The 13,568-nt window shown below is 37.2% G+C and overlaps 3 protein-coding genes across 4 annotated transcripts; all 3 read right to left on the bottom strand.

Moving 5' to 3' along the window:
• Window positions 1–851: 851 nt before the first annotated feature.
• LOC113168827 (olfactory receptor 2AT4-like) lies at window positions 852–3,768 on the bottom strand. The gene has a single exon (XM_026369852.1). It carries the CDS (start codon window positions 2,043–2,045, stop codon window positions 1,062–1,064), a length of 984 nt encoding a protein of 327 aa, XP_026225637.1. The 5' UTR covers window positions 2,046–3,768; the 3' UTR covers window positions 852–1,061.
• Window positions 3,769–4,048: 280 nt separating this feature from the next.
• Window positions 4,049–5,115, bottom strand: LOC113168828 (cytochrome c oxidase assembly factor 4 homolog, mitochondrial). 2 transcript variants are annotated; one of them, XM_026369853.1, is made up of 2 exons: window positions 4,998–5,115; window positions 4,049–4,442 (listed from the first exon to the last, which is right to left on the bottom strand). In XM_026369853.1, exon 2 carries the CDS (start codon window positions 4,421–4,423, stop codon window positions 4,172–4,174), a length of 252 nt encoding a protein of 83 aa, XP_026225638.1. In that variant the 5' UTR covers window positions 4,424–4,442; window positions 4,998–5,115; the 3' UTR covers window positions 4,049–4,171. The 2 variants fall into 2 exon arrangements, with proteins under 2 accessions (XP_026225638.1, XP_026225639.1); XM_026369854.1 differs by lacking the exon at window positions 4,998–5,115 and adding an exon at window positions 4,803–4,989.
• Window positions 5,116–5,486: 371 nt separating this feature from the next.
• On the bottom strand, window positions 5,487–6,529 carry LOC113168785 (olfactory receptor 24-like). The gene has a single exon (XM_026369789.1). It carries the CDS (start codon window positions 6,453–6,455, stop codon window positions 5,487–5,489), a length of 969 nt encoding a protein of 322 aa, XP_026225574.1. The 5' UTR covers window positions 6,456–6,529.
• Between the last annotated feature and the right edge of the window lie 7,039 nt (window positions 6,530–13,568).

Here is a 13,568-nt window from a genome sequence, read left to right on the forward strand (position 1 = left end):
GTGGTTGTACATGCTCAGTAATGTTTTTTTCTGACGGTAAGATAATTTACTTTCCAGTGACTGCAAGAGTTGTGGTTTGATTAAAATTATTTATTATGTATGGGTCAGAGACTGAAAGTGAATCATGTAATAACTTGATGCTCCATGTTCATGGTCATGCATTGAATTAAGTCTTTCAGCTACAGACAACTACTGTATAATCCCTAAATGTTCATTATGGCACATTGGGACTGTGCTGGATGCTGCAACTCAACCATGCTGACATTCACAACCAGAAGAAGCATGAAGACTTGTGGTGTGAGTCAGACCCAAAATGCACTTTTCAGTCAAAAATGGACTGATGAGTTCAGGTTTAAAGGTTTTGGATTCAAGTAAAGAACACACAGTACAGAGCTCAGATGCAGAGCTCTTGAAAAGATGATAGATACCTACCTAACACCCTGTCAATGAAGCATGGAGGTGAAAACATGCTGATCTGGGGCTGCTTTGATAAAGGAAGTAATGTATGTTTTGTGATATATTTACAACAATTTGATTAAATAAAATCAACAAAAGAGAGAGGATAGAAATGTATCAATGGTTGCACTGACTAAAATGTGATTGACAAAACACCTGATGTCTTAAAAGTACACATAATTGGTGGAAATATGTCACATAGTACAGTAGCAGACAATTTACAAGGAGCTAGTTATTTTATTCCCATTACTTCCCATTATGATCAACATCTTTCGGTCTTGAATTCACATCCTTGCAGTTTGCCAAGCATCTTCTCTGTTTATGATGTTGACTGATAAATATCTACAAAGTGACATGTTTACTTGAAGAAGAAATCTCTTACCCAACACGTCACAATCCAATTCAAAGTGTTACAGAATGTAAAATGATCTGGTTTATACTTGTATATAAAAAAATCACCTTTTAGACATCTATACTGCATAATGAATAATGATGTAATTTGATTAGGTTAAAGTCTAGAGAGCATTTCACTTATTTTCCTCATGTGGAGCTCAAAACAAATTCACTGGTTTTCTCTGTGAACAATCAAATAAAGTCTAAACCTTTCAATATTTTCTTCTCTGTTGGTCAATACCACTTTTATGTTTTCTTATCAGTATCAAAGCTCTGGTTTTGATCTCTTTGGTTTTCAAAGAATACACAATAGGATTGACACAGGGTGGTATGCAAGAGGCCAGAGACAGACTGAGCAAACACTGCTCTGGGTCAATGTGCCACAGATAAAACTCAACTGTAAAAATAGTAAAAAGAGGAATGTAATATACAGCAACAAGAATCAGATGCTCAACACAAGTAGCCAAAGCTTTCACTCTATTATCTAAAGATTTCATCCTGAACACAGTCACCAGGATGCTGACATATGACAGAAAAATAAAAGTAAAGGGTCCTCCAAGAACCAGGACACTAAGTGAAGAGGCCATAGACCAGTGCAGTGTGTTATCATTACAGGCGAGTCTAAATACAGGTGCATAGTCACAGAAATAACTGAACACATTGAGAGAACCACAAAAAGACAGTCGAGTCATTATCCCTACTGCAAACGCGTTGATTCCAAGAGCAAAAGATGAAGTTAAGCCGACAATACAAGACATGCTCCGGAGAGTGTTGATGGAATTCTGACGCAGGGGAAAACATATAGCAATCAACCTGTCATAGGCAAGAATAGCAAGTGCAAATGACTCCAAACTCACAAAAGCATAGTAAACATACATTTGTACAAAACATAGGTTAAATGGAATAAAGTTGTCTTTAAAGAGGAATATTTTTATCATGCTGGGAATAGTAGATGTGTTTAATGTTATGTCAATTACAGCAAGATTGACCACAGCCAGAAACTTTGGAGTGTGTAAAGAACGATTAGATGTAATTATATAAATTAACAAAATATTGAACAGCAGTGTAACCACATAGACAAATGCTAGAAAGATAAAATAGACAGTGATGAATGGAAATGTCTGAAATCCGATGATATAAAAACCTGGAGGATGAATGACGACAGAGTCGTTCAGAACAGTTCTGAGAAAAGACATAGTTGGTCTTCACAGGCTGCTTGTTAGAATTTCTAAAATCTGGTAAAAATTAAAAATCATATAACATTATATATACAGACCGCTGCATATACATTGCAATAATGGTATCACAAAGGTCACATTCAATCTGAATAAATTAACATTATGTTCAAACAAATAAGTCCATAAATGAAGCTTACCTGATTATCTAGTTACTATTAACTGATTCTAAAACCAGCATGCAAATGGATGCAATGTGTGACTCTGTGGAAGACAGTAAAATATATACTTGTCTCATTCATCTCCAGAGAGAAACTTTCCTGTTGATACTGGGAAAGTCAAAGTTTTTTCCACGACTTTAATTTGATCCATCGAGAAAACAGTTGTAGTTTATTTTGATTAAACCTACATTTTAAAACTTAAAACAAATGTCTAATTCTTGTTTTCAACAATACTTGTATCAATTACCCTCTAATGACTGCAAGAGTTGTGTTATGAATAAAAATCCTTACTCTCTATTGTTCAGAGGCTGTAGGTGAATCGCATAATCACTTAATTTTTTACTTATTTTCATGGTAATGCATTGATTTAAGTGTTTCAGCAACAGGCTATAAACTATAATCTCTAAAATCAGAAATTTTGGAATGAGTTTACAATGATTAAATGTAATTATGTAAACCCCCAAAATATTAAACAGCTCTGTAACCACACAGACCAGAAAGCAGGATCTGGGCTAAATTTGATTAATTGTATTATGCATCCAGAACAAACATGGAGCATTGCTTGGACTCGTGAGACTGTTTCTGTGTCTCATTATCAAGTTGTCTGGAACAGCAACGAAAAACAATAAAGTGTTGAGTCTGATGACATCTAGAGGAAGCAGTTATTACACAGTAACCAACAAAGATCAAACAAAGAAGTTTGTCAGACGAAGGTTAAGGTGAATAAGTGGCCTATATGTGCTTTAAACTTCGAATACTTGTTTGATACTGTATGTGAAATCTCATCAAAAGTCCTTCATCAATTGGAAAAGTACTCAGCCTACATTAACTTTAAATTAAGGGCACCAACACAAAATGTTTCTATGACTTTTCATCAGTGTTATTAGTTCTAAGCAGACTTTGTTTTGTTTTTTTCTTTTAGGAGACATGCGTAAGAAAGGCTGGGAATTATTGGTTTAATAAATAGCATTTACATTTTGGTAACATAAGTATTCAGCAGCTAAGCTTTTAATGCAACAGATTATTTAAATCGTCTGTGATGTCACAGAAGCATAATGCTCTGATTTATATTACATTTTACTTTGTTTAATTTAATCCACCCAAACTTTTCAAATCAAATAAGACTGTAACATTTGTTGAATGTTGCATTTAGTATGGTAAGCAGTACAGTGGGCAGTGGAATATGTACTTTAAACTATAGTTTGTAGAAGATAAGCAAATAGTCCAGTGTTTCCATTCTAATTAAAGAGGTTGTGATTCTAATGGACCCAATTTGTAGAATCATCACCAGAGAAAGCTACTTAATGACCTTTGCTGTAACAAACAAAGCTTTTACTGTTTCACCCGGAGACTAATTAATCTCTGTTGCACCTATTAACAAGTTTATCAATTAAAACCAGAGTTGCTTTTCAAAGTAAACTTCCTTCTCCACCAACTGCCCTCTGTCTACCTTTTGTTTAGTTACTGTTGCAGCTGGATAGTGTATGCATACCTTACACATGTCAATTTTAAGTTGCTTTGGATAAAAGTGTTCTAACGTTCTTTACATCTATTACATATATATGTGATTATTTATATATTCTTTCCTGTCCCAAGGTTTGTAATATTTGACCCTGTAGTCCTTTGAATCACTCATTTCCACTTTTGTTATTTTTGGTAATTCCTTAATTTCTTGCACCACAATCAACTGAGGCTTTACTTTTGTGATCTGTAAATGTATCAGCTTTTATTTGAAGTAGTGACATAAATTAATCACTGATTACATTTACTCAGTGACTATAGGCACTATACTCATTTTGTAAAAAAAAAAAAAAAGAAAAGTGAATAACTTTAACTCAGAAAAACATTTTGTCAGAACACCGCATATAAACCCCATTTTCATTACCCCCAAGTCATCCTGATCACACCCCAGTTACTGTGTGTACTTCAGCTGGGTGTGGGCTTTGTGGATGTTGACTGCTGTTTAATCAGCTGGTGTTTCCGGGCATTTTGGGACTTCATCATGCAGTCTTTGAAGCTCTGAACCTGGTTCTGGCAGGCTCGCCAGTCCTGGTGTTCAGCCATGCACTCCTGCACAGCATAATGAAGCTCGGCACAGCCGGTGCGGGATATCATCTGTTCGACGGGGTCATTCTCATCATCTTTCCGACTGCGGTCATGGGGGGAAGGGGACGCCATCCTGTTTCAAAGCACGATCCTGATTCAGGCAGAAAACAATGTTAATGCTGTTTTTAATGCAACCATTGATGTCATAGATTCTCTTCAGCATGTCTTAGCTGTTCAGCCCTCTTACAGCAGAAGTCTGCAGCTGTAAAATCTGTAATAACGTCACTCACATTGACTCTTTGGTTGCTGTGGTTTATAAGTCTTTGCTGTGACGGACAAGACAACATACACTATAGTGCTGCAGTCTCATCCAGCTGTCCTACTACAATATAGTAATTTAAGAGGCTGTAGCAGTGAGTTGTTTCTGTAACTTAGCCCAGTAGGGTACTATAAAAGTAGGGTGGACAATCACACAGTTTAATCCAAACCTCAAATAAAAACTGAGCATTACCTTCCTGGAAAGAGGATTTATTGTAGAACTGTATTAAACTGCTGGTTGTTGCTCATTAGTCCTACTGTCATTAACAACAGTGGTCATGACAGGTAGCTAACAACTGTAATATCAAACACTATTTAATGTTTACTAAAAGTTAGCTAACTAATTATCGAAAGCTCAGATCGCTGCATGTCTCTTCATCGCTTTTACCTGTTTGTTATTTAACCATCGACGTAATAAAATAAATCTTCAGTAACCTTCATAACTGAGAACTTTTCATAACAAAACACACGGTCAACACCGGAGGACACATTTGAGCGGAGGACCAACGTGTAGCCGTAAAATAGTTCCGCCGATGCAGACACTTCAGTTCCGCTGCATGGAGAAAATACTAATTTTCAACGAATTGAGTAAAAACACAGATAAAATATAAAATGTATTTAGTTAAGTGAGTAACAGCAAATTAGTCAAATGTACAATTATGATACAAAACAAACATTAAGATATAAATAATGCCAAATATTTGGCATGTCATGTTTAAAATATAACAAAATAGTAAAAAAAAAAAAAAAACATTATATGACAAGAAACTAGTAATATGACTATAAATATGTGTGAAAACAGACCATCCCTGCTTTTTCTGTTCCATAAATGTTAAATGAGCCCTTTTTGTCACTGTCTTGATGTTTCACTAACTTGTCAAGGATTTGTTTTCATTCTCCATGTCAGAGCCTGGACTCTAGTTTTGATTTCTTTAGTTTTCAAAGAATATACAACAGGATTAATGCACGGAGGGATGCAAGAGGCCAAAGACAGACTCAGCACACGTTGATCTGGTTCAATTGCTCCTATATATAACCCAATTAGGAATATGCTGAATATGGGAATGTAAAATATAGCAACAAGGATCAAGTGCTCAATGCAAGTGGTGAGAGCTTTTTTCTTACTGCCTACTGACTTCATCCTGAACACAGTGACTAGAATTATGATATAGGACAAAATAATAAAAGAAAAGGGAACCATCAGATTGATCATACTAGAAATTGAAGCCATTGTCCACTGCAGTGTGTAATCATCACAGGCGAGTCTAAACACAGGTGCATAGTCACAGAAATAACTGAAAACTCTGACAGAATTGCAAAAAGACAATTGAATGATTATCACGGTGCTGTATGCTACTCTTCCCAGACTGTAAACCCAAGTCACACTGACAATACAAGACATAACCAGCAGTGTGTTGAATCTGCTCTGATGCAGAGGGAAACATATTGCAATCAACCTGTCATAGGCAAGAATAGCAAGTGCATAGGACTCCAGAGAGGCAAAAACATAGTAAACATACATTTGTACAAAACATAAATTGAATGGAATAAAGTTGTCCTTAAAGAGGAATGTCTTAATCATGCTGGGAATAGTGCTTGTGTTTAAGATTACATCAATTACTGCCAGGTTGGCAATTGCAAGAAATTTCGGAGTGTGTAATCTGTGGTCAAAGGTAATTATGGAAATCAATAAACTATTGAACACTAATGTAACCACATAGACAAATAGTAGGAAGACCATGTAGACACCAATGTAGGGAAATGTCTGAAAGCCAATGATATAGAAGCCTGGAGGCCGAATGATGACAGAGTTGTTTAAAGTCCTGAGAAAAGACATTGTTGACATAGTTGAATTCCTCAGGTGTGTTGCAGGATGATCTTGGTGTAAATGCTCCTCAGTCTAAAGAACAGCAAAATCATTTCATATTTTACATCAGACCCTTGTAGGGGATATAAACCAGAATCAACGTGTTCATTTTGATTATTTAATCAAATTTAAAAACCTAAACTTAAAAAAAGAGAACAACACATTTTTCTACCTACACTATCTACATTTATGAAACCATTTTGTTTTATCCTGAGTGATGAATACATGTAATAATAACATTAAGTCAAACACAAAACAAAGTACAGTGCACTTTTAGCTCACCCAGTCTATTGATGATTGTTTGAATCTAGTGCCTGCATTTATATGATGTAGGCACCAATACTGTAGCATCCACTAACTGCCTCACCAGTGCACAGTGAAGAATATACTCACTTCAATGATCTCCAGAGATAACATCCACCCATCTTATAATTACATATGATTGGGTTAAAGCAAACTGTAATAAGCACTATCTAATTTGTGATATTAAAAGTTTATCCATGGAGAGTAGTGTGTTGTCCTCCAAATTATAGTATCTTACAGACAAAACAAGCATCTGGTGATAAGCAGCTCATACTGTAGGTGTCAGGCCTTTAACGCCAGGATAACAATAAATATAAATAATATTCATATTGCATATTCAATTCACCGTTTGACTCATAATGTCATCAATAATCCAAACATTGTCATTGTTTGTCGAACATATTGCTCATTTTAATCATGACGTGACAATAATGACAGTCCCCTGTTCAAAGAAGACATAAGAAGAAATACAGAACACATACAGAAGCCATCCTACAATGAAGGGCCTGGAAGCCAAATTTGACTTTGCAAAAAAGTACAGAGTTTAGAGAACGTTACCCAGGTACTGGAAGGGCAAAAGTGAAGAGGAAGAAACGATCTGCTCATGATCCAAACAATACAAGCTCCCCATGGTGTTAGTGCATGGTTGCTTCTGTCAGGTGGAGAGAAATATTTTATATTAGAGAGAAATGCATTGAAACTAATTAAGAGGAGCTTCATCATGCAGCGGGACGATCATCAAATTGGTGCTGGGCACCGGCTTTTGCTTAAGAGTGCCTCTTTTGATTGTATGTTCTTTAGACCACATTGTAGCACTTCCTTTGATTTTGTAGGGGCTTCAGTAAATCTTAAAATGCCTTAAGTGTACAAGTAAGTTGTTTATTGTCGTGATGGTACTAGATTCATATATATCATATACTGTTTCATAACCATCCTTTGACTCTCATATTTACCCATGACTAATAATAATATCTGATCCTGATTATACACTGCAGTAGAGGGAAACATATAGCGTGGTGAGTGGTCCACAAAATTAGACAAGGCTATTCCCACACAAGGTCACAATTTCACGAGTCACTTCAGGAACTTTCCGTCTTTGTTTAAGTATTGTTGTATCTAGTCACTTAACAACAAAACATTGACAATGAATATCATTCCCTCAGGGGGCTTTTAACACCAAACAGGACTCAGTGACCCCAGATTAAAGAATCCTTAGCTGGCTCTTGGGAACCCTGCTAATGAGCCCTATTTGTGATGTCACTACCAAAAGATGTTGGGTAATGACCTTGCCTAAGATAAACAAACCTTTTTACTGTTCACACTTAAGCCTAATTAATCTCATCTGGGTCCATTAGGAGGTTTTGCACTCTTGCAATTAAAACTGGAGTGTAATGAGAAAAGGTGCACAGTGATATTAATGAGTCATTAGTGTTCTTGAGAAGTGCAAGTAAACGCCATAATTGTCTAATAGTCACCTCTTCTCCGAAGCGCTTTGGAGAGTTGTCTGCAAAAGCAGCACTCTAATTAGTAGGCCAAGTGTGACAAACAACCGTTCACATTAAACCTTAAACAATGTTCACAGTCACTTGCTTTGTTAACACTGGACATAAACTACTACTATTACAGTGCTGACAGCTCACAAGACAGCAGACAATTTAAAAGACCTCTTAAAATGTTTAAACTGTACAAATGTGTCAAATTAGAAAAAGCACAAGCATTGATATGATACCAACTATTCAAGTAGATGTTTAGGACTCACCTCATGTCCAGATGTTTGTGTGATCAATTCACACTTTGGTGTTTGGGTTTGTGAGGACTAATAGGAATACATCATAAGACTCAATCAATTTTGATAGCTCAGTTCAAGATAAATAACAACGGCAAGTAGTAACCCAATAGATATGATTGAAAATAATGTATGCATCGCTGAGCTAGTGGGCCGCTGGGAGTAAATCAGTGTCAGCAGATACATAGATTTTTCTATGATGTTGAAAAAACTTTAATTAATGTGGATCTAGTCAGTGTTTTGACACTTTCTCTTCCACTTGTAATGAATAAGGAAGAGATCCATTAGGAGATTAGGTTCAGCAGGTGACAGTTTATTTACACACAAATCCAATAAGCGTTGTTTCCTGGTGATGATGTCACAACTGGGAGTCAGCAAAACCCTTTCATTTGAGCACCCAGTGTGATCAGTGTGATCCCTGATTATTTTCTTAAGTCTTAAGTCCCGGGCTTCTCTTTCAGCCGTGCCACCAGGTGGCCTCACTCTCCTTTCCTTATACACTTCCTATTTGCTCACCTGCTCCCAGTTTTCCCCACCTGACGTTGCCACACCTTCCTACACACCTGGACTCAATTCCATCCTCATTATCCAAGGTATATATACCTGCGAGTATCCACACATGGCTCCTAGATTGTAGATGTTGGCCTCTAGTCCTCAGAACAACCTGTTGGCCTACTGCACCTGCTGGTGTTTGGATACTGTGTCCCGTCTTCCTGCCTGTTGTTTAGGATACACGTTTGCACATGTGACAGTTAGAAGGTAGGAGATATTGCTTTGCTACGTGTTTTTGTGGTGTTGTAGTGTCCAACAGTGGTTCAGTTAATATTTATGCTGTTTGACAGCGCCACCATGTGGCAGAGTGGGTTGTCTTGTTGCAAACACCACACATGTCCATGATTTCTCCCATCCGTTTTCTCTGCAGATGTTCAGCATAGTCCTGTCAATCAAAGAAAAAAGGACACAGATTATTTAATGTCATTTATTGCACCAAAAATAAGACTGCAGACAGTAGTAAAGTCAGGGTCTGTTTTGTTTATTCTATTTAAATTACCTTCTTGACATTCACTATATAATATTTGAGTCAGACCTTAGAGACTGTAAAGCCTGATATTTGTGTGCTGGTGTTTTTATAATGTATGATCCAGAACAGTAAGAGACCAGAACAGAAAAAAATTTGTTTTGCTGTTTAGAACTTACCAGTAGAGAAGTAGAAGTATCAGTGACAACATTACAGTATTGGCTTTCAAAATCTGTGTATTTGATTATAATAACCGATGCTTTAAAGATAATCAGGTGATCAATGTTATGATTATGCTGTTCTGTATTATTAAATAGTGAGCAGTACCTAGTACCTGTAATTAACAAACACCTGCCAGCTGATTTGTTCAAATGCATTTTAGCCAAATGTCCACATGAGGGCAGTAGTTGACAGATTTTTAAGGCAAATGGGCTCAAAAAGGTTTGTCTCCTCATGTGCACAATGACAAATCTGACAAATGAATTTAGCTTATGAGCATGTACATACAACACCAAGAGTGCTCAGTGTCATTATTTTACAAAATTAGTTTAGTCTTGCTGTATTCTGCCGTCAGAAATGTTTGTGTGTAGTTAAACAGACTATTTGCAGAAGCTTTACAGGAATTAGTTGTTGTTGTTGAAGCATAAGTTGTCTTTAGTCTGTACTGAGGAAATGGTCTGAACTTGTGGACTGGATGCTGTTTCTTCTCAACTAATGGACCAGTGTTATGACCAGTCAGAGGATCAGCAACGTCTCTTGAGTGAAGGACAGCATGAAATATTCAAACTGCTGAGACTGCATGGTTTTTACAGCCTTTTGAATGGGGAGGGGGGGAGCTCAGCACATGCACACACTGCTCGAACAGAATTGGTGGCAGCTAATTAGCAGAGCTCCAGCTGATGGTGGCATGATTAATGGGAATGAGATTTAATGAGTGCTAAACACTTCAAAGTAATTACATTGAATAATTATAAAGCATCTAAATGCTCTTATATCAGTGTTTAAAAATGCTTTAGAGAGGGAAAGAAAATTATTTAAATGTATTAGTTTTATTGTAATTCTAATGATGCTACAGTCATGATTTTTCTCACATCTCTAACACCAAGTTAAGGCACAAAGTGGGTCATGTTAGCAGTTTATCTGAATAATATAAATCTATCAAATATCAATGTGTGTGTTTATCCGGTTTTCTAAACCGGTCAAATCTGTATCTGCAACTCAGTCATGAGTTGACTGTTCATCAGGGAAAATACAGCAGTTTCAGCTTCAGGGAGTAGAAATAACAATGGGATGTCATTTTTCATTATTTCCTGAAGTCCATTAGATTTTTGAAAATAATTGTCAGATGTGTTGATAATGAAAATATTTGGTTCAGTGATGAAATAAAACTACATTCTCTAAGGATTTAGTGTGTGTTAATTACTTGATGTAGCCTGAAGGGCCTGGAGAAGATTATTGAACTTCAGAATTACAGTAGTTTCTTCTTCAATTGACCAGTACTGATAAATGAAGGGCAGCTAACATGGTAGCTGCTTTCTGGTTGTATTTCTTAGTTGTTCTTGAGGAAGCTCCACCAGTGAAAGATTAATTAAAAGCCTTCTGGCGGTGAGGCAGCTGCTGAGGAGTACCCATGAGCAGCAACTTGTAAAAACTGCTGTTGGTGAGGCTTTTCTGAAATGACAGTGCTGTAAGGTCATCAGCAAGTGTGTCTGGGATGTATAGAGAAGCAGCCACTGTTGCCGAAACTCTGTGGTTCTGAAGCTGGAGGTAGTTTCTATTTGAAGGTGAAACTATTTTGAGATAAAAACCCCTCCCAATGATCGGGTCATAAAGGTATCTCAATGCGGATTGTTGGGTTTTCTAAATTCTTTACCTTCTTGTGCTTTAAGATGATCCTGTTGTGATTCAGTGCTGCACAAATAAAGTCAATTGATGGCTCCTGAATGCACCTGTCACACTTTCAATCATTCCGTTAGCCTGACACATGAAGGATGAGATGGTTAATCAAATCACCTAATTAAAAATGACCGCCTGTGCTCTTGCCAGAATTAATATGATTGAAATATGAATGTTTGTCCTACAGCTTCAGAACTCTGTATTTATCTCATCAACTCATTGAAAACCTCTGGAGAGAAGTAAACGGTAATGTCACATGATTCAGTCTTTGTAAATCTGCGTGAAATGTCCTTCACTGACTTCCTTGTTTCACAATTCATCAACAGCTGCTGTCTCCTCTTTACAACCATTTCTGTTAACAGTGAGTCAGGGCAGCAATGCAGGTCTCATTGCTGTGACACTTTATTAATGTTTTAGTGATGGACGATGGTATTATTAAAATGCAGGAAGTTCTGTTTGTGGTTTTGTGATAAAATTAATAGACAAGAAAAAAGAATTGCCCTCCATTCAGTAAAAGACTTCATCATTTCCTTCTAATGGAGAGGTCACTCTCTTTCCCTAATGTCATTAATCACATTATTATTATTATTATTATTATTATTATTAGTTTAACCCAAATAGTTTCAAACCTGCCAGATTTGCCTTCAGACACCTTTTTGCCCTCAGCACCTGTCCTCCTTCTCCTCTCCTATAATGCCAGAATCCCTTCTCTTATCTTGTGACAGCAGTGGAGACACATCCAGCAATCGATACCCAGAAATCCGCAGACCACAAACTATCATGAAAGTGTTATGTTCAGCATCTCAGGAGGATGTTAATTTCACCTGGGCAGGCAGTGAACATTTACTTTTATTGGGTTATGTGTGACGGCATTCACAGTGGCTTCACTGCACCACCTAGTGATGCATGTGTGGAGGTAATTATATTAGTCGGTCAGTGGTAGATGGGCCGTGAGATATTAGGCACTCAGACAACACATCATGTTGAAAGGGTTCCTGTGGAGGAAAAATGAAGACCATTTAAAAAGTGGCCGAAGTTCAGATGCACAGATGTGATTGAATTCCCTGACAGCAGCAAACCGTTCTACAATAAAGGTAATATTTCTCATTTCCCCTGTTTCCAAGTTGGACCTTGGCTTCCCAGATATTCATATATAGACCAAGACGATGACTCATCGCTTTGCATAAGGCAAGGACATTTGGTGCCCGGACTAAAAACCCTAATGAATCTTTTCTCCACCCTCCTTTTCTTTATCTTTATTTTGCCATTCTTGCCTTTTGCTGGGTTCAGCTTAAACCCTGCCCCTGCGTCCTTACAAAGTCACTCAACTGGATAAAGTCATTTACCTGAATGAAGAGGAGTGAGAGAGTGGGGATAGAGGAAAGGATGGTGGTGGTGGTGGTGGTGGTGGTGGTGTGGGGCAGAGAGGAAGTCTCAGGAAAATGCAACAGAACATTTTCTGTTGTTGCTGCCACTTTATTGTTTGGGACACTGGTAAAGAGACAAACGAGATGCAGTCAAAGAGAGGCTAAACACACATACATGCCAGTGACAGTTCTTCTGCAGTATTGCTTGCAAAAGACCACATAGAGAACACAGAGAACACCCTCTATTGTTTCATTGGTGCATATTTAATCATGACTTATTCTTACATTTACAGGTGAGCTTTCATCCAAACTACTGTAGCAGTGTTTATGGTATTTTTAGTTTGCCATTCACTCTACTACTTCTCTCAATTAGATAATTTGCAATGAGACATTGAGGGAGGATGAATCTTAATACTTTTGTAATCCTTTTAACTTTCCCCCTCCAACCATTATAAGGTTGATATTTGTGGTTTAAATAACTCAGTCCCTCAGCGTCAGCAGGTTAATATGCAGTTCAGCTATAGGTTGTTTAATCCTAATTGGCAAATATGCACATGCTGAACATTATGTTGTCATTATGTTGACGTTGGCATTTAGCTGAAAGCACTACTGTGTCACAGTCAGCACAGTCTGTGTTGTTTACAGTAGGAATAGACAGTATAGTAAGGATGTGATGTCAACGTGAGTCAAATCACCATACTTATCTTTGAACACTGCTGTCC

This window comes from Anabas testudineus, chromosome 14, assembly GCF_900324465.2.
Source record: "Anabas testudineus chromosome 14, fAnaTes1.2, whole genome shotgun sequence".
Lineage (NCBI taxonomy): Eukaryota > Metazoa > Chordata > Actinopteri > Anabantiformes > Anabantidae > Anabas > Anabas testudineus.